Here is a 21,119-nt window from a genome sequence, read left to right as displayed (position 1 = left end):
TTTATCAATGACCTGTGTGTGTGTGTGTGTGTGTGTGTGTGTGTGCTACAGGTTTTCTCCGCTGCATCATGCTGCCCTTAATGGGAACCTGGAGCTCATCTCTCTGCTGCTGGAGTCACAGGCTGCTGTCGACATCAGAGACCAGAAAGGTAAAGAAACACACAGAGACATGATGATATACTGCAGCTGAGCGTGCGATGGACACGTCCTGTGTTTACGCACTGTGGGTGTGCAGGTATGCGGCCGCTGCACTACGCAGCCTGGCAGGGGAAGGCAGAGCCCATGAAGATGCTGCTGAAATCGGGTTCGTCTGTCAACGGCCAATCGGACGAAGGACAAATTCCTCTCCACTTGTCAGCACAGCACGGCCACTATGATGTGGTGAGTATTATGTAGTTTTACCAAAAAAGCAAACGACCACACTGCACGAGAGCAGCACAGGAGGAAGATGCTAATCTCAATATCATTTGGTTTAGCGTAACATATTGTGGCCATTAGTTATTCTGCACTAGTCAGCTGAGCATGGCCAGCATGACGTGGTGAGGGAGAGTTTTTTTTTTAAAAAGTACCAAAGACATCTGTCTGCACAAACTGACTGAGTGAAGAACAGAGGAGAGAAAAGTCACAGAGGTGAAATAAACGTCAGTTGTTTCGGGGAGCATGTCTACTGCTTAAAATGGGCTGGAGTCACACATGCTGTGTCCACTCATGCTTTTTTATATATCGGCACAATTAGCAGTAAGCTGCACTTTGAACGTAAACGAACTACTAAATCTGGCTCTAAATGAAAGAAAGTCTGTTGCACTTAAGCAGGCTTAGCAGAGAAACAACAGTCAAATATAGCAGATCAACTGCAGCAGGTAACATGCAGTAGAAAAAAGAAGAGATGTGCATTTCCTGGCTGCACAGCTGAAGACGCGCTGCTGCTGCTTGATTAAATATCTGTGATTTATAGAGGGTAACAAACTGGACTGAAGCTTTAATCTGCAGCCGCTCTCCATGTGGAGGTTCAAATACAAAAAGTTACAGAAACTGACTACAGATGAAAAATGAATCATTTATAATCCAACAAAGCAAACAGAAAGCACTGAAAGGATTCAGGAGACATTTAAAAACACAGACACTAGAGGCTTCAGCCCACAGTATCGTTCTCATTTGTTCATTTTAAGCTGCAAAGAAAGGAAACTGAAAACATAATGAACTCCTTGCTGTGGTGCAGCCTCATTTTTAGCCTACGAAGTCAAACTGACCTGTGTCTGAATGTCAGAAGGCCGTCACTTTAACACAGCGGTCCCCAACCTTTTTTGTGCCACGGACCGGTTTATGCCCGACAATACTTTCTCGGACCGGCCTTTAAGGTGTCGCAGATAAATACAACAAAATAAAACTAGTACTGGTACCGAAAAAAAAGAAGATTTATTCATAACACACGTGAAAAGACCCAGGAAAACAGAGTTAACGATAAAAACGATAACAAAATAACGCTGAAAACCGATAAAAACCCTGAAAACTATACATTTCACACCTGAGCCTCAACTCTCGTGGCCCGGTACCAAACGACTCACGGACCGGTACCGGTCCGAGGCCCGGGGGTTGGGGACCGCTGCTATAACAGACCGATGCAGCCTTCAGTGTGTTCAAACTTTTGCACATCTCATTGTTCTGCACACTTTATCCAGTCTAACGAGAGAGCAAAACATCTTTATAGTATTTTTATGCAGCATAATGTAGAGTCTCTAACATGTGAGGCGTCACATTCTGGGCTTGTGCTGTGACTTCCATCGATGCTGTTTTATGTTTTTGTTCCATTATGAAATCCCGAGGGCGTTACGTAATGGATGAGTTATTTACTGTATTACAAATGAAACGGCTGCAGGGCTGTTGTGCTGCAGGGGACACGGGCTGGCACGGTGTGTGCCCACTTGGCTCCTCAGATGGACGGGTCATTTCACATCAGAGATCAAATGTGATGAAACGTTTCCAAAAATGAAAGTCAAAATTAAAAGTGCCTCAAAGTGAACATCTTAATATCTGAGCATCTTACACTGGGCATCTGAGACCATCTCTGATTGGTTTAGACCTCGATATGGGCCTGATGTGTGTCTGTTGTTGACCACACAGACTTTCAGAGTTGCAGAGACTTTTTTTTACTTGAACAGCTGGTCGCACCGGTGCGACCTGGGATTTTTTTTAGTCGCACCATTGAGAAATGTGGTCGCACTCTCGAGCCCTGTGCTGGAATGTTTGTTGACTTTTTATTGAAGAAACTGCAGAGAAACAAGTTTATGTTGTCATAGAGTTTGTCCTGCAGAGCAGGTCTCAACCCGACTGAGTGCGCCACAAACTTTATTTACAATCGCTGGTAAGACTTCGCCATCATCACAGCACCAAATGGGGGAAGTATGGTATTCATCCCTGCAGATCATTTACAAAATCTTGGACAATATGTGCTAAAGCAGGTTGAAGGTGTTCGGGCGGCTCCTTGCTGAGACACTTGCTGATCCTTCCTTTAATTTGCTTTGCAAACGATCTAGTTACCAAGCTGGCGAACGCACCTTTACACTCCTTACTCGTTTGTTCCTGTGGCGTGGATCGAGTAAACGCTCGATGCTACCTTCAGAGCTTTTCAAATTAAGAGTTTTGCTTTGTAGAGGATCATGGGAAATGGTGTTTGTCAGAAGCTGGTTAAAGTGTAACTTCTGAAAAAACCCTCAGTATTAAAATTGTTTATTTAAAAAAAGAAAAGCCTACAAAAGTCTGTGTAATAAGAGAAACAGCTTAGTATTGAAAAGCGCTCTGATTCTATGTCTTCATCTCTGTTTTGTGAGAGGCTGTTTTCTCACATTGTGATCCTTGTGATAGACTCGTGCCCTTTTCTGCACCCTTTGAGCGTATGGATTTTTGTCTCATGTGTCTGTGTGCCCCGTCTGCAGTCTGAGATGCTGCTGCAGCACCAGTCCAACCCGTGCATCGTGGATAACGCAGGGAAAACCCCTCTGGACCTGGCCTGTGAGTTCGGCAGAGTTGGGGTAAGAACCTACGGTTTCAATCAGTATTCGTCAACAGGATTGCAACAATGTGTTGCTTATTTTCTCTTTGTTTATGCGTGTGTAAGGTGGTCCAGTTGTTGCTGTCTAGTAACATGTGCGCTGCTTTGCTGGAGCCCAAAAAAGGAGACACGACCGACCCTAATGGGACGTCTCCGCTGCATCTAGCTGCTAAGAATGGACACATAGACATCATCAGGTACACACACACACACACACACACACACCACATCTAATGATAAACTGGCTTTAAATGTCCTCAGACTGCTGATCAAACAGATGCGTAACACAGCAGGGGAACCGTATAATCCAACACAAGCAAAGAATAATGGAGCAAATGCCAGACAGTCACTGCTGATGCATCAGTCCTAAATACACTGTAGAGATCTGGAGACAGCTGATGGCACTCCAAATCCACACTGCACTTTATCACGCTAAATATTCATCATTATAAGCTCATCTCAGCATGGATCTGTGTTTTATTTATTTATTTTTTTGCAAACGTGCATCGCGGCAAAAAGACTCCCGTTGCCTTGGTGATGGCAGCGTTTAGCACAGAGCCTGAAAAGATCGCCGCCGAATGATGCGCCACGGCGGGTAAACACACATACGGCAGAGTCCATTATTTTCTCCGTTCGCTCTCAAATACTTTTCAAGTAACTCAGAGCTGCTGTGTATGTGTCGGTGCAGACACCGGCTTGCCTGGCGGGGACGCACAAAGGGAGGTGGTGAAAGATGAGAAATGAGAGAGAGACCTGCAACTGAGGGAAGATAAGAGAGAGCAGGAGGGCAGGAGGGAGAGAGGAAGTAAAAGACGAGCTCAAAACAGAGCGAGAGAATAAAGATTGTCATAGTTGATGGAGCACAGTGTGGCTGAAGTGACACTGATAAATGATGCTCATTAGTCATGGCCAGCCATGTGGAAGACAACACGCACACATACTCAAAGTAAGAGGAAAATTAAACGCGCTTTTGGCAGCTTTTTAATTTTCTTTCTGTCGTTTATTTATTTCTTTTTTAATGAACTTTTCTCTGACCCTGACATTTTATGGGTCAAACTGGTGATTTTCTGTACTCATTGTCGACAAATCCAATTAAAAAGACCAACATTATCAGTGACTGATGCTACAAACAAGTACAGCCTGTGTGGCCTGATGGACACACAGATTTTTCAGTTATCTGCGCCTGAGCTAGAAGCTAACACACACTTACCATGCTGATGTTTAGTAGCTATGTGTCAACATGCCATCTTCTGGCCAAACAGATCTGAGTGATCCTCAGTCTTTGCTACTAAAGTTCAGTTTCCCTGTGAGGAAGCACTTGGCGATGGTGGGGATGAAAAACTCCCACCACAGGAAGAATCCCACAGTAGAACCAGGGTCAGCGAGGGGCAGCCGTCTGCTGCTGCAGTCACCATTATAATTAATAAAGACATCAGAGGGTGGACGCTTGTTTCCACCACTGTAAAAAACAAAATTTCAAGTTATTTTCTTGAAAATTAGTCTTTAGAGTTACAGTTGCAAATCAGGAAGCTCGATGAATGACATCATTTCCTATTTACCTTAATAGGTAAATAGGAAGCTGAAATAGGAAGCCAGACCTGAGCTGACCTGAGCAAGGTCAGCTCAGGTCTGGCTCCCATAGACCGAGATAGCACATCGTGCAGCGCACAGCAGATTCCTCAAGACTATCAGAGCTCTCTGATATTCAACCTTTTCATATTTTATATGTTGTATGTAAAAAGTAACCAGTGTATCAAACAGAATGACCTGAAGTGTGATTCAGCAAAATAACTCTAGCGTAAATAGAATTATATTTGGCTCCTTATGTAAACATTGATTAAAAGTATATATTTTCTCTGTTTTTTAATGTTCCTTTGTACACATGCTCCCACCTTGGAGTCCCCTTGTTCCCGCATGCTTACATGTGCGCATCGGTGTTTTAACACCTCTCCTGATTTTCTCACCTCTCTCTTTTGAAATGATCTGTCTCACGTCACCTTTCCTCGTCATCTTTTATTATACTTTTGAACTTGCCTGTTTTATCCTCTCTCGCTCTCTGTTCCGCTTGGTGCCTCTCCCGGCAGGCTGCTGATCCAGGCTGGCATCGACATAAACAGGCAGACCAAAGCAGGCACTGCCCTGCATGAAGCTGCCCTCTGTGGAAAGACTGAAGCAGTGAGACTCCTGCTGGAGGTGAGTGGAACTACAGCTGCAAAGAGTTGGGTTTCTGTCTCAGTGCACGTGCAGAGGTGCAGTAGGTAGCAGCAGGATTGCACTACTGCACATAACTAATCTGGAATCCAGCTCATCTAAAGATTTGCAATCATGTCACCTTTGACCTCTGACCTTTCCTCCGTGGTCAATAGATTAAGCTGAAGGTCAAAGTGATAATAATGCTATATAAAGCTATTAAAACTGATGTTTCTGATTTGTTTTGGAAAACACATGATATTTATTAGTAAACATTTAACATAATTTTACTAAATACTGACATGAATGCTGTGTGTGTCCAGAAATAATTATGCTCAAAATTATGCCAGCAGGGCAAATAACGAAACGACCGCCTGTATGGTTGATTTGAACACGCCACGAGGTTTCATGCTTAAGTGACTGTGTGTGTTTCAGCACAATAAACTAACGTGTCATTTAGCTCCCGAGCTGCGAAAAGGTTACCAGCCTTCACCCTGAAGCGTCTTTGGACTGAATTCATCTTTGTTCCCTCGGCCTACATTTGTGTCAACAGATTTAAACGTGATATTGCTCTCTGGCTTTCAGCTGCCTCGGCAGAAAAATAAGATTTTAAGTAATTAGCAGAAGAGGCCCAGGGAGTTAGGGTTATGTTATCCTGACGTCAATTATGGTAAATCATCGCATCCCTACGGCGTTTAATCAGCATCTAGATGTTCTCATTTCTGAGTTTAAGTAACTGGATACAGTGTGTCTCGTGGAATCTTTTTGCTGTATGCAGACGGCTGTTACAGGGCTGTTAATGTAATAACCAGAATTGTAAATTGTCCCCTCTTCTGCAGAGTGGTATCAATGCCACGGTGAGAAACACGTACAGCCAGACTGCGCTGGACATCGTCTACCAGTTCACTGCAACACAAGCCAGCAAAGAGATCAAACAACTGCTGAGGGGTAAGATGGATGTTTGTATCTGTAACAAAAGAGAGGACTAGATGGTCGAATGAAAAGCACAATGGACAGACATAGTTTAACTTGAAATGTACAAATGATGCTGCCAGCAATCTGTGAGTTTAACTTTGTATAAAGACTGAAAGAGAGGGAATCAATTCAATTCAATTCAATTCAATTCAATTTTATTTATATAGCGCCAAATCACAACAAAAGTCGCCTCAAGGCGCTTCATAGATACAGAGAAAAACCCAACAATCATATGACCCCCTATGAGCAAGCACTTTGGCGACAGTGGGAAGGAAAAACTCCCTTTCAACACGAAGAAACCTCCAGCAGAACCAGGCTCAGGGAGGGGCGGGGCCATCTGCTGCGACCGGTTGGGGTGAGAGAAGGAAGACAGGATAAAGACATGCTGTGGAAGAGAGACAGAGGTTAATAACAGATATGATTCAATGCAGAGAGGTCTATTAATACATAGTGAGTGAGAAAGGTGACTGGAAAGGAAAAACTCAATGCATCATGGGAATCCCCCGGCAGCCTACGTCTATTGCAGCATAACTAAGGGAGGATTCAGGGTCACCTGGTCCAGCCCTAACTATATGCTTTAGCAAAAAGGAAAGTTTTAAGCCTAATCTTAAAAGCAGAGATAGTTTCTGTCTCCCGAATCCAAACTGGAAGCTGGTTCCACAGAAGAGGGGCCTGAAAACTGAAGGCTCTGCCTCCCATTCTACTTTTAAATACTCTAGGAACAACAAGTAGGCCTGCAGAGCGAGAGCGAAGTGCTCTAATAGGGTGATATGGTACTACAAGGTCATTAAGATAAGATGGGGCCTGATTATTTAAGACCTTGTATGTGAGGAGCAGGATTTTCAATTCAATTCTGGACTTAACAGGAAGCCAATGAAGGGAAGCCAAAACAGGAGAAATCTGCTCTCTCTTTCTAGTCCCTGTCAGGACTCTTGCTGCAGCATTTTGGATTAACTGAAGGCTTTTCAGTGAGTTTTTAGGACATCCTGATAATAATGAATTACAGTCATCCAGCCTGGAAGTAATAAATGCATGAACTAGTTTTTCAGCGTCACTCTGAGACAGGATATTTCTAATTTTAGAGATGTTGCGCAAATGGAAGAAAGCAGTCTTACATATTTGTTTAATATGTGCGTTGAAGGACATGTCCTGGTCAAAAATGACTCCAAGGTTCCTCACAGCGTTACTGGAGGCCAAGGTAATGCCATCCAGAGTAAGAATCTGGTTAGATACCATATTTCTAAGATTTTCAGGGCCGAGTACAATAACCTCAGTTTGATCTGAATTAAGAAGCAGAAAGTTAGCGGCCATCCAGGTCTTTATGTCTTTAAGACATTCCTGCAGTTTAACTCATTGGTGTGTGTTATCTGGCTTCATGGACAGATAGAGCTGGGTGTCATCTGCATAGCAGTGAAAATGTATGCTATGTCAATCAGCTATGACATGTCACCAAAATGATTGTGCTAAGCCAGGGGTGGGCAATTCCAGGCCCCGAGGGCCGGTGTCCTGCAGGTTTTAGATCTCACCCTGAGTCAACACCTGAATCACATGATTAGTTCATTACCAGGCCTCTGGAGAACTTCAGGACATGTTGAGGAGCTAATTTAGCCATTTAAATCAGCTGTGATGGTTCAAGGACATCTAGAACCTGCAGGGACACCGGCCCTCGAGGCCTGGAGTTGCCCGCCCCTGTGCTAAGCTAACCAGCTGCTAGCAGTACAGACTGCATCCATCTCAAACAAGCAGCCAGTTTACCCGTTATTATAATTATAGAATTAATATATTTACAAATGTATACTTTTAAAAACTGTATTCATATATTCAGTTATTATATATATATTTACAGTTTACTTTTTCTATCAAGTTTCTTTTGGTCATGCTTTTTAAAGGTAAAAATATACTGTGATAAATTAATAATGATGTCATCTTGAGAATGTAAAGTTCTTTATTGACACATTTTTACATCAATAGGATTGTTCTGCACAGTTCATCATTATTGTGTTGTAACTTCACAATGATAATTTACTTTCTTTGCCTCTCAGATGCGTCTGCAGCCCTTCAGGTTCGAGCTCTGAAGGATTACTGCAACAACTATGACCTGACCAGCCTCAACATCAAAGCAGGAGATGTCATCACGGTAAAGCAGCTGTTCCTGTCAGAAGCAAGAGGATTTAGTGTGATGGTGTATTGTGTTCATTGGAGGCTCATGAATTTTTAAAAAAGCTGCAAATCTGTGAGGCAAAACTTTGTCTTCCATAATAATATGATTGAAACGAGCTGCTGATCATTTTTAACTGTTTTGTATAAGCTATTAATTCTGGAAGTTCAAATAGGTGGATACATTTCCACTGAAGCTTGAAAAGTGCATTAATATTGTTCTTTAAAAAATATAAATTCTTCACCTCTTAGAGTAGCTTCAGGGGCAGTTATAATATTGTTAATTTTAGTTAACCCTTGAAAGCCAAGCGTATGGTATTGGTTACATGTGTTTTTGTGAGTTTTTGAGACGTCTACATCATCAGCATGACTTTTTTTACCCTCAAAAAATGATATAAATCGCATGACAGATATTTCAAGACTAAATTGCAAAAATATGGCTTATGTATCAAATGTGATACAAATGACAACTCATATATGCAGATTAAAATGTGATAATAAATGATATAAAGGGTCAACAAACACTCCATTATCAATATTTCTGGCAGTGATTTCATCGTTCAGGTTTTCAACGAAGAAAAAAAACCCTTGAAAATATTAAAAGAAGTGTGTCATATGTGAATATTTGTTTTTTCACTGCCAGAAAAAAACAGAAAGTGCCATTTTGTATGAAATGATTTACCAAACATTTGAAAAAAAACGAGTCCTACCTCCAATCCACTGATTAGCCTAACAGATAGGACACTTTTCCATCGTTGCAGTTTACTGGAATCAGAAATGCAAGGACGATGGTTTCAGCATCCTTTATTTGCCGTGAGCGTGTTTTACAGAAGCATGTTTTCACTCCCTTCATCGCAGTGATGAATATTTATGAGCATGTTTGAAGCCTTTGGGGACTTATTACAGTAGTGAGGAAGCCAAGTAGTGCCAACGCTTTTTTCCTCAGGGTCTGAATGAACAAGTTGACTTTGGGGATTTAGCACCAAATGTGCAGCTTTGTGTTTTTTAAAAGAATAGAATTATAAAGTATTCACGTTGGAAAGCTTTAAATTAAATTCTGTGGTATTAATCATTTATTAATTTATGTATTGTCCACATTTAATGTAGTGGATGTGCTCGCCTCGCAGGTTTTGGAGCAGCACCCCGACGGACGCTGGAAAGGCTGTATCCATGACAACCGGACAGGAAATGACCGCGTGGGCTACTTTCCATCCACCATGGTGGAGGTCATCAGCAAACGCACAGGTGAGTTTGCGCGTATATGTGCGCGCATGTAAGGTTGTGTTGGAGCTGCTTTTGAAATTTTGATGAAGCTGGCTGCTAAAAAGCTTCTGCACATGAGTCAGGCACATGTGCACACTTGGAGCGAACGCAGGAGATACTCGGAGGCAAACATCTGTAAAACCCGTACATTAAAGGTAAATTCGATAAAAACCTCAGACAGCTTTTTTTGAATAGAGCGAGTTAAAATAGAAGTCACATCAGAGACTTTCATCGCTTTCATCTCATACACTGGGAGAGGAGCTGTCTGTGAGTCAGCCAGCATCAAAGTGGTACCATACAGCCACCTGTCATCTCCGCATTGCTCAAGTTAAGGTCCAAGCCTGGTGGTGGAATTTTTGATAGTACTGCATCAACCTGGGGAAAAAATTATAACAAAAACCCCCAAACCCAAAACATTTAGGTGGTCGACCCAAGGTTATATATCCCACAATTATCAACGTCTTTCTTATGCCACCACAGACAGTGTAAAAGACGGATGAAGTCACCATGATGTCATACACTGGCAGTGAAACCGGTTGCTCATTGGTTAACGAATTGTCGATCACATGATGTTTGCCAATGAGCTTAACGCAGATAATCCTCTATTTTTAAACACAGTATGACTAACATTTAGAAAATAGACTTTTTTTATTCAGTATGGCCTGAAATCAGTGAAAAGTGTTTGCACCGAATCTTTCCAGCCCAAAAGCTACGTCCATGTTTTACATGTCTGTGGTTGCAGCTTACCCTCACCTCTTAATTGTTGACAGGAAAATATGAATAAAACCAAAGCTAAACATTTCTGTGCTTTTAGTTGCGTACATAAAAGGACTAATTTGACATAAAAATGTCTGCCTGTACATGGGAAACGATAATATTAAGCTGCTGCTCCTAGCATTCAGATAGCTTAGCTTAGCACAAGACAAGTGGCTTAATGGAGCTCAGAAATGTGTGCTTATGTATTTTATATAAGTAGTTACCCTGTTGTTTCTCACCAAATGCTATAAAAGTAGCATTAGGTGAGAAAACTGACAACATGTCGTATTTGTATGCCGATTAGCTTAACTTTAGCAAGACTGAAAACAGCTAGCCTGGCTTTGATCAGAGGTAAGAAAATCTCCCTAATCGCACCTTTAAAGCTTAACATTTAGCACGTTAGATCTGATTTTATAAAAAAAGTATAAACATGTTTTAGTTTAAACCTTTTTTCAGGGTTTAAGATGAAACTACTGGCTGTTGTCTTCTAACCCTCTGCATGAATAGACATTCCCCCAAAGTATCAAACATTTATTTGTTTAGCATGTAAACTTTCATTGCTTGGTGCGCCCCTCCATCTTAATCAGCTTTTATTCACCTGGATGAAACGTACACAACATATTCAGACCCATCCTGTCATCTCGGTGTGACTGAGCAGCCACAGAGAGGCTCAGATGTTTTTAATTGTTTGTCGTGTTGGTCCCTATAGGTCTGGTAGTTCTGTTTACCAGTATATGTCTTCTTGTCTTAGTCTGTATGAGTGTCTCTCTAATTGTTGCTCACCACTGACAGCCGTTACCTGTTGTCTGTTCATGCTCATCACGTCCTCCTCTGATTACCTTTGCACACTGCATTACCACCTCGGCACTATCGTGGCATCACCCATCCTTTCATACACTAAATCATGCAGCAGCTGTACGCCGCCTTATACTGTATACGGCAGCTGTATGCAGTGCAGAAACAGCTGGAGTGCTCCCACTTGGCTTGCAGAGCCAGACTGACTAATCACTGCTACCGCTCATCCGCGCATACACAGATACACACTGTGCAGCATCAGCAGCAGCTGTTCTAACAGGAAGTTTCATTTACTCAGCTGTTTTTCATCAATTTTTAATTATTCTTTTCTCTCAGTCAGTCCCCTCTCCATGTTATATTGCTCTCATCTGCTCTTTTATTCCCGCTAACAGGGAAGCAGCAGCAAAAGCTTTCAGAGACAACTGTTCATAATTTGTCCTAAATGTTGTAATAATGCTTGTGCATTTAAGCGTTTAGTTTCAGTGTAGAGTGACCAATCACAAAAACAGAACAAACTTTAGCAGCTAGCTTGTGAAAGAATGTCTAGGCAATTATCTAGTTGTAAATATTATAGATACATTATCTATAAATATTTTGCAGGTTTGTTAAGTCAGCGTTGTTGTGGCTAGTGTTGTGCTGCTACTACTACTAGCAATACATTATATAGAATTATAGACTTCAGTAAAATGTGGAAGGCATCAAAACTACGAATGAACACATTTGGAATTAAACACAAAAGTGTAAAATAACTCAAAACGTGCTTTATATTTTAGATTCTCCAAAGTAGCCACTCTTTGCTTTGATTACTGCTTTGCACACTCTTGGCCTTCTCTCAATGAGCTTCACGAAGTCGTGACCTGAAATGGTTTTGCAACATTCTTGAAGGAGTTCCCAGAGATGCTGAGCACTTGTTGGCTCTTTTGCCTTCACTCTGAGGTCCATCTCATTCCAAACCATCTCCACTGGTTTAAGGTCAGGTGACTGTGGAGGCCAGGGCATCTGGCTAGCACTCCATTACTCTCCTTTTTGGTCAAACAGCACTTACACAACCTGGAGGTGTGTTTGGGGTCATTGTCCTGTTGAAAAATAAACGATGGTCCAACTAAACGCAACCCGGATGGAATGGTACACCACACCTCCATCCTCCGTTCAGCTTTTCTGCATCGCACAAAGACACGGCAGGTGGAACCAAAGATCTCTAATTTGGACTCATCACACCAAAGCACAGATTTCCACTGGTCTAATGTCCATTTCTTGTGTTTCTTGGCCCAAACAAATCTCTTCTTCTTGTTGCTTTTCCTTAGTCGTGGTTTCTTAGCAGCTATTTGACCATAAAGGCCTGATTCATGCTCCTCTGAACATGTAGAGATGTGTCTGCTACTGGAACTCTGTGCGGCATTTATCTGGGCTCTAATCTGAGGTGCTGTTAACTTGCGATTTCTGCGGCTGGTGGCTTGGATGAGTTTATCCTTCATCAGGCGACTCTTGGTCTTCCTTTCATGTCCTCATGTGAACCAGTTTCATTGTAGCGCTTGATGGTTTTTGCTGCTGCACTTGGGGACACGTTCAAAGTTTGAGCAATGTTATGGACTGACTGACCTTCAGTTCTTAAAATAATGATGGACTGTCGTTTCTCTTTACTTAGCTGATTGGTTCTTGCCATAATATGAATTCTAACAGTTGTCAAATAGGGCTGTCAGCTGCGTCCCAACCTGACCTCTGTGCAACACAACTGATGGTCCCAACCTCATTAAGAAGGCAAGAAACTCCACAAATAAACTCTGACAAGGCACACCTGTGAAGTGAAAACCATTTCAGGTGACTACACCATGAAGGTCAGTGACAGAAGGCCAAGGGTTTGCAGCGCTGTCAACAAAGCAAAGGGTGGCTACTTATCCAGCCGGTACTAAAGCTAGGAGTCATCAATGCTACATTTTATTGTTTGGTTACAACTGGCTAATGACTTGCAACAAAGTAGCAAATTTAAAGTGAAAATAATACACAAAATACTAATGCAACAAAAGTGAAATAAATTTTAAGTATGCACCTGCAAGGAATAAAATATATTGAATGGCCAATTATGTTGTTAGCTCGCACACTAGAGAGAGACAGTCCTAACATCGCATCAGGTTAGCATCAGGTTAGCATGTGTTCAGCTAGCTTCATTACTAAAGTGCTATCTCTGGTTCAGAACATCTTCTTTCCATATTCTAAAAGTTGTTATTATGTTAACATGAAAAATAAAATGCTATTCCAACAAAAGTATGCAGTTGCTGTCGTAAGATGCTATACAGCCTCTCCACAATGGTTGATACAAACAAGATATTTATATTAATTTGCTCCTCTGTGCTGAGGCAGGTCTCTACCTCCAACATTTACTAAAAGAGGCACATGTGAGTGAAAGACCTACATGTTACGTAGAAGTAACACTTGTAGCTAATAACATGCAACAGAACATATTTGCTGTTTTGCACAGTACCACTGCTTGATTCAAGTGCAAGTTTATTATCAGTCCCTCAGCCCATTTCCACTTTCACGGCAGCGCTCCATTCATTTCATTCCACTGATGCTCACAGCTGTTTGTCATTCACTGCATCTACTACATCAGCTTTGTCCTTCATTCCCCTCTTCCTCTTGGTTTGAGTTCTAACTTCAGTCCTTGTTTTTAATTTTCCTTTTTTTTCTTCCCTTTTTTCTTACATGTAATTCTCTGTCTTGTCGTTTGTTTGTCACGTGGTGGTGGCTCACTGTTGGCTGGTTGTGTGTGTGTGTTTTCCGTGTGTCGTCACGGTGGGTGTTATCTAGGTTTGGCCAGCACAGTCATTTGCACTCAACAGTTTCAAAAGATACCGCTGGTTGCCCCGGCGACGGTTGCCCCTGCCAACGCAGTAGTCAACGGCAACGACACCACGTTCCATCAGATCCATATCCTGCCTCCACCGCCTCCTCCTCCACCACATTCCCATCAGCCACTGCTTCCACTTTTCACTTCCTTTGGCTATAACAGGTCACCCGTGACAAGCCCACAGGGAGACACACCTGCTGCCCCAGGTACACGGCCCCTTTCTCATTATTATTATTGTTATTATTATTATCATTATTATTATTATTATGTTTATTATTATGTTTATTATTATGAAAGCTTTAAGGGATGCTTTCCTTATGTTTTATGAACTAATTGCAAGTTTAAAAAAATCTGATTGGCTATGTAAGATTCAAATTGGCATTTTTCCTGTTACGAAGGCATCCATTAAAGTTTTCTGTTATTAAATCATTATCCATGTAGTTTTATGTGTTGCTCATACTGTCTAACTTTTGTTTTTCAATTGTTGCTGTTGTCATTTCCATTACTGAGATCCAGAATCCGCTTTGGGGAAGAAGAGTTTAGACCTCCTGATATTTTTGGTATTATTATTTTAGTTGGCTCTGTGGACAGAGATCAAACCGTGCAGGGAAATAGTTGCAGACCATTGCACAAAAAATATGCAATACATACAGTTACAGGAATGACATTATATGTAAAAAAGATTATTAAATAAGAACCATAAAAGTTTAGATAGAGTTTGTCTTTTTGTCTCCAGCATACATAACAGTCATTTCAAGTGGGTTAGGTGATAAAACTCAGATGTATATTGTTTTTTCTGTGTTATTTTCCATTATTATCCATGAAATCTATTCCCTCATTACATTCAAATTGCTTTAATATACATTAACCTCTTAACCCTCTGTGGTCATGACAACCCCCAGTTCTAACCCTAGTCCCAACACTAATCCTAACCAGTATGAGTAGTTAACTTTTATTTTTATTATCAGTCAGGAAAAAAAAGAAAATAGTCAAACTGACACATGAGAAAACCTATGCACATTTATTTTCCCTATAAGAGACCATTTCACCTTTCTCCTAAATACAGGACAGGGTTAGGGTTAACCTCTGCAAGTCACTGGCAGCTCATCTGGGGTAGTGGGTGGGATTCAGGTTAGGAAATCGAACAGTGTTTAGGAGAAAAATCATAATGCCATAGTGAATATGCAAGACTTCATTTGAAAGGTACCAGCTTCTAGTTTCTGAAAGGTCGCCAATGTAACGTTTGGCTAAACAAAAAATAGCCTAACCAAGACAACTTGCTGGTAACCAGAGCGCCTCCTGGGTCTGCCTTCTCCTGATGGGACAGGCCTGGTACACCTCACCTAGGAGGCGCCCAGGAGGCATCCTTGTCAGATGCCCGAACCACCTCAACTGGCTCCTTTCGATGTGCAGGAGCAGCGGCTCTACTCTGAGCCCCTCCCGGATGGCCAAACCTCTCACCCTATCTCCAAGGGAGAGGCCAGCCACCCTTCGGAGGAAGCTCATTTCTGCCGCTTGTATCTGCAGTCTCGTTCTTTCGGTCACTACCCACAGCTCGTGACCATAGGTGAGGGTAGAGACGTAGATCAACCAGTAAATTGCTTTGCTTTTACACTCAGCTCTCTCTTCACCACCACAGACAGGTACAGCATCCACATCCATCTGTCGATCTCCCGCTCTTTTCTCCCGTCACATGTGAACAAAACCCAGAGATACTTAAACTCTTCCACTTGGGGCAAGAACTCGTCCTCTGAGTTTGACCCTATATTTAGGCAAAACAGTCATTGATGGGACTAATGTAAATACGTGTCAGTTAGAGGGACTATGATCTTCATTCCTTGAAATGCCAGGACTTAAAAGAACAATCAGACATGACGTACTGTCAGTGCGTAGGGTTAGACTTAGGGTTAAATTACTGATTCATTTTGCAGAAAACTATTTTACATTATTTGGTTGTATTCAGACCTTTTCAGTAAAAACAGCCCAACAGATGAGCAGAAGACAGACAAGCAGTCGATGCTGTTAAAGTGGTGCAACTGAGCAGCAGTGCCACATCTTTAAAAAATGCTTTCAGCGTCTTTGCTAATAAGAGAAGTTAGGTGTCAAATAGGCTGGGTAGGCTCCTCATTTTGTGACAAACCTCTGTTCTCCTGAGTTGGTTTGTGCTTTAGTTGTCTTGATTTGTAGTTTTTGGTTTTTACAGTTCTTTTCCCCCCGTTTCCGTTTTTGTTCTTCCCTCCTTCCCTGAATTTCACCATCGTCCCAGCCACCAGGGCAGCCCTGCTCCTTATCCCGACACGCTCCACTCGAAGCCCTCTCCTGAACAAGCCAGAGTGTTTTCTGTTCTGTCCTCGTCCTGCGTGCCGTTTCACGTCTGTTCATTTTAACATCACTTTTACCCACCTTGTTCACTTACCCTCACTGGATGTGAGTGTGTGTTTGTGTGAGTGAGTGAGCTGGTGAATTATTTCAATAAACTCTTAGGTGTGTACATGTGTTGAAGGGCTTGGAGAATTAGAAATTGTTATGATTGAAAGAAACATACAGTAAAGGTGTTTTTCTTTTCATATTGGGAGGAGTTTTAGTTTGACAGCTTTGTGTTTGTAATACTTTTGCCGTTTCTCTTTACCAAACGGGGACATTTTCTAGCTATTCAGTGAGAAATTGCTTCCTGAATAATACAAATTTTATCTTCTTTGATTGTTGAACATGAGATATTAGGGGGGAGAAAAAAAGAGTAAAAGCTGGCAACTTCCAAAGTATAAAATGTCAAGTGTTGCATAAGAGACCCAAATACATTGCTAGAAAATGTCCCCGTCAGTGCTGTGCAGGTAAGTTTTTCACTGATTGTAAACGGCTCTGTGAATGGGAGACCATTCTGTTACCTCGAGGAAAACGAGTCCTTCCTTTCTTCATCATAACTATGTCAGCTCAGCATGTTTTCTCTGAGCCTCGATGGTTCAAAGACGGCACATTTCACAAGCAGCTGGAATATAGGGCTCTATGAAAGGATGTGGAAACAGACTGGTCAATAACATTCCCAAGGTCACTCTGAGGGATGCAAAATGTCCACAAGGAGCTGTGCCATCACAGCTGTTTCTCTGGAGCACTGTTGGTCACACATGTAAACCATTATCCAGCCCTTATTAAGATGGTTATAATGGTTTATTTATAATACTCTCCAAATGCACTACAGCAGCCCCATTCTGAAAAGCCCAACATATATAATCACATATTTTTGGATGCATTATATATGTATGTGTATGTACATTATGGCATATATGTGTATATACACAGATTTTCATGTTATGGATTTATTTATGTACTATTGGTATATAAATGTTTTCATATATCTATATATATATATGCTGTGTTTTTTTCTGTGTGCGTGTGAGAGAGAGAATAAATGTGTGTAAGTTTGAAACCTTTCCTTTATTGCTCCTCTCTCCTACTGGACTTACTTCCTGTCTTTTTCAAGAATTACTTTAGAGTTAATGTAATTAACTCCACTTTATCCTTGCTGTTCTGAGAATAGGAAGAATATGAATATGAACATACTCCAGACGACAGTGTAAATTTATCCATTGCAACTTTTTTTATGGATCAAGGCAGGTTGTGATTCAAGATGCTGTCGTCTGAAGCGATTTAGGACTAACATGAGAAAATGTGAGGCCACTGAGAGGCGTTAAACCTAATCTGGGAACCTCAGTAATCTGCAAACGTCAGCCGTTACCACGGCCTGCACTTGGTTTAAAGTATATTTAAGGAGCAGATATAATATCATGTATTTTATACAAACTTATACATGTAATATATAAATATATATCATATATGAACTTGTTACATAGTACAGTACACATAGTATTGATAGCTGCAGTATTAAGTGCAGACCTGTGTGCTAACCTCATATTAAATCCACTCTGAGGTCAAATTTGAATGCTAAATATCACAAACATATAAAAAGAAAGAGCAGACGTAAGCCCTGCAGTATTATTGTTAATCTGTTAGTCTTATGACACATAACCTGGTTAGCTATACTAGCACCCAAGGATATATTTATTACAGTATATAAAGCCTGTAAGGATTTTGAGCTGACATTAAAGTGAGCTGGTTTGCTTATAGTGGTATAGTCCCACTTGTTCTGTGGAGCCTTGTAATTGAATACAAAGCTACCATACGTTGACTCATGACAGATGGTGTTAGCAGCTACCTATGAAATGGGAACATTTAGCAGCAAAATAGACAATTATTAGTGTTTTTGTAAAATAAAAGTGTCATGCATGGCTGCATAAATAAGCACAGTGCTGATTGCTATAGTTCTGTTCCACAGAAAAATGAACTATTACTGCGTTAAGTGGCAGAACAACACCAGTTTCCTCGGTCACTTTAGCGTCAGTTAGCGGCTAACAGTGGTATTCTGTGTTGAAGGTTGTCGCGGCTCAGAGGCAAGTCCTCAAAGTTCTCCTACCCCGTCCAGCGGGCCCCATGGAGGCTCCAATGAAGAGATCTGGGTACTGCGCAAGCCTGTGGCAGGTAACTAAGCCGCGCTGCGCTGAGCCCTCAATCCCTGAAACCTGAAGGTCTGACCAGGGGTCAAACAGTATCTGACGCCATTCAGAAAAACTTTTCATACCCAGCGCTGCCATTTCTAAGTGCCTACAGTAGTACAAATGTCTGGAAGACAGAAACCACTCATCTGTTTGTTTGAACCACAAGATGATGTGGTTTGAAGGCTTTCAGGTACTCTTTGACCTGCTCCTGACAGTCTCCCATCTCCTGCTTATCCTTCCATCCGAAGCTTAGCTGAAGTCAGCGGCCTTATGTGTAGGACTGCAGCCATCTGCATCGGTCTACAGTCTTTGTGCGTGCGTGTCTTTCCAACTGCTTGTGTGGGGACATCAAGAAAGCTAAAAAATCTGAGAGAAAACCCAAGAGAAAAGATGGTGTGTGCGCACGTGTGTGTGCAACATGTATGAAAGTGTCTTTATTCCACTTTTCTGTTCGTCACTCAATCGTCCGTCACCCTGTCTGTCCGTCCTGTGCATCCAACCACATGCTGCCCAGTGCATTTCAATGGAGAGTCACACCTCTTACCACACTGCTTTGGATATCAGCTAAACCACTCAATGCGTGTGTTTGTGTGTGTGTGTGTGTCTGTGTGTGACTGTATGCATCCATCTTGTTGCATGTTTGCATTCGTATGAACAAAATCTATACGTGTTGTTTGGGCGGTTGCATGCGTGTGTGAATGTATGTGTATGTCGTCTGTGTGTGTGTGTGTGTGTGTGTGTTCCAGGTGGAGATCGCAGCAGCGTCGGTAGTTCCGGCAGTGTAACCAGTGTGAGGTCATCAGGCAGTGGGCAGAGTGCTGGCAGCGCTGCACACATCCTCCACGCACAGGCTGAGGGGGTTAAGGTACCCTACACACACACACACACACGCAAACACTTGATTAAACCTAACGGATGATCTTAAACAAGTAGTGACATTTTCTGAGGTATTATGAAATGGTCCTTTAGGCTACGTTCACACTGCAGGGCATCAAATCCGACTTTTCTGACCCTCTGCGACCCATCTATCCCATCATGGTATGACAGTGTGAACGGCACAAATCCGATATTTTCAAACCCGACCTGGGTCACTTTCATATGTGGTACTGAATCCGATACATATCCGATGTTTCAGAAAGCGACTGCTGTTTGATGGTCAAGTCGCATTAAATCCATCTTTTACGTCACTGACACAAGACAGAAGCCAATTATCAGCGCCCTACAAGACATCGTGAACGCTTCCTGGCCATCCAGTGTAGATGTTGGGAAGACAGCGTTGGAGAAAACGGGAACATTTTATTTGTACTGTATAATCTGCAGATTCTGACAGAAATCTGCAGCTATCCTTTGAAGCACCGCTCCTCTAAAACAGCAATAATGATAATTATAAAGTTAGTTTGTAAATAACAAAATAACTTTATAACTTAAAGAAAAATTGGGAAACGTAAAGTCCGAAGTCTTTATATTAAGGCCATCAGTCAAACAATACTGTTGGTCTGGGTCTAAACAGAGCGCGTTGTGCGTGACGTCTTCTTTTGCGCATGCGGCCGCTTTGAGCGTTCACACTAGAGCGCGTTTGCTGTCGCATTTTATTTGTAGTGTGAACGAGCAGACAAAAAAATCGGATTTGATCAAAAAATCGGAGTTGAGCATTAAGACCTGCAGAGTGAACGTAGCCTTAGTTTGTAAAACGTAACAAGCTGGGGGTTAAAAGCTGAAATTGAAATATTTGGGGCTGTGCAATAAATTGTAACATCTCATGACTGGTTACTTGGCTACTGGAGGTCAAAAATGACAACTGAACAGGCTTTGGGGGCTTGTGTTTATTTAATAAAAAAAAACAAGTATAATGTAGCCAGTGTGACAATATCCATTGGGTTTGACTATATTTTAGGTTTAGGTTTTAAGGCTTTAAGTTCAAAGTTAATGCTAAGTTATTGCTAAGTTATTGGGTAATGCTAGCAAGTTTCGAGAGTTTCATTCATGTGGGTTTCCTTAGTGCTAAGGCAACGGGCTAATAATGGTTCAGTCACACTAAAGTTAAAACTGCGGCCTCTGCAACTGGGAAAAATCTGCGCTTGCTTCGTGATTGCATTGTAGTTACAGCAATTAGTTGGTGGCTGCAAATCTCTCAAGTCCCGCCCAGTACTTTCATTGTTCAGGTCGCCTGGGAAATGTGTCTCCAAATAGCTGCAGTCCAACTGATTGCACTTACGCGTATATTACGCCACCCAACACGTTCCTATATTACGAGTTTGGAAAAAATGAGGAAACATGAGAACTGTTTGGAATCAATCTACACATGCACGTTTATTTTACTTAAATCGCTTTGGAAAACACTAACTAAGGTTAAGGTAAGGTTATGGTTAGGATTAGGGATAAGATTGGGGTCAGGGCTGGAATGCACGGCTGGAACGTGTGTTACCGCAGGAGCGTCATCCTATTCGATTTCATGCTCAATCCGGCGCGTAGCATAGGAGCGTGGGTGGTCACCTTTCCAATGGAACGCCTCGGGATGTGAGAAATTGTCGGTATATTA

General features: G+C 41.9%; 1 protein-coding gene across 6 annotated transcripts in view; it reads left to right on the top strand.

The window, feature by feature from the left end:
- caskin1 (CASK interacting protein 1) overlaps nt 1–21,119 on the top strand; it is a 118,009-nt gene that overhangs the window by 72,627 nt on the left and 24,263 nt on the right. For 3 of the 6 annotated variants that reach the window (XM_084927033.1, XM_084927031.1, XM_084927030.1), the window contains exons 3-13: nt 52–149; nt 236–381; nt 2,934–3,029; nt 3,116–3,246; nt 5,134–5,242; nt 6,079–6,187; nt 8,257–8,351; nt 9,499–9,616; nt 13,991–14,236; nt 18,459–18,563; nt 19,327–19,445. In XM_084927033.1, the coding sequence (XP_084783159.1) occupies nt 52–149; nt 236–381; nt 2,934–3,029; nt 3,116–3,246; nt 5,134–5,242; nt 6,079–6,187; nt 8,257–8,351; nt 9,499–9,616; nt 13,991–14,236; nt 18,459–18,563; nt 19,327–19,445 (1,372 nt within the window). The remainder of the gene's footprint in view (nt 1–51; nt 150–235; nt 382–2,933; nt 3,030–3,115; nt 3,247–5,133; nt 5,243–6,078; nt 6,188–8,256; nt 8,352–9,498; nt 9,617–13,990; nt 14,237–18,458; nt 18,564–19,326; nt 19,446–21,119) is intronic. The other 3 variants (XM_084927035.1, XM_084927032.1, XM_084927036.1) reach the window with 3 other exon arrangements.

The sequence above is a fragment of the Perissodus microlepis genome, chromosome 4 (assembly GCF_051167445.1).
Source record: "Perissodus microlepis isolate ML-2025 ecotype Zambia chromosome 4, ASM5116744v1, whole genome shotgun sequence".
NCBI classification, from domain to species: domain Eukaryota; kingdom Metazoa; phylum Chordata; class Actinopteri; order Cichliformes; family Cichlidae; genus Perissodus; species Perissodus microlepis.
The sequence above is the reverse complement of the archived record's forward strand: the minus strand, read 5'-3'. Positions and strand labels throughout refer to the sequence as shown.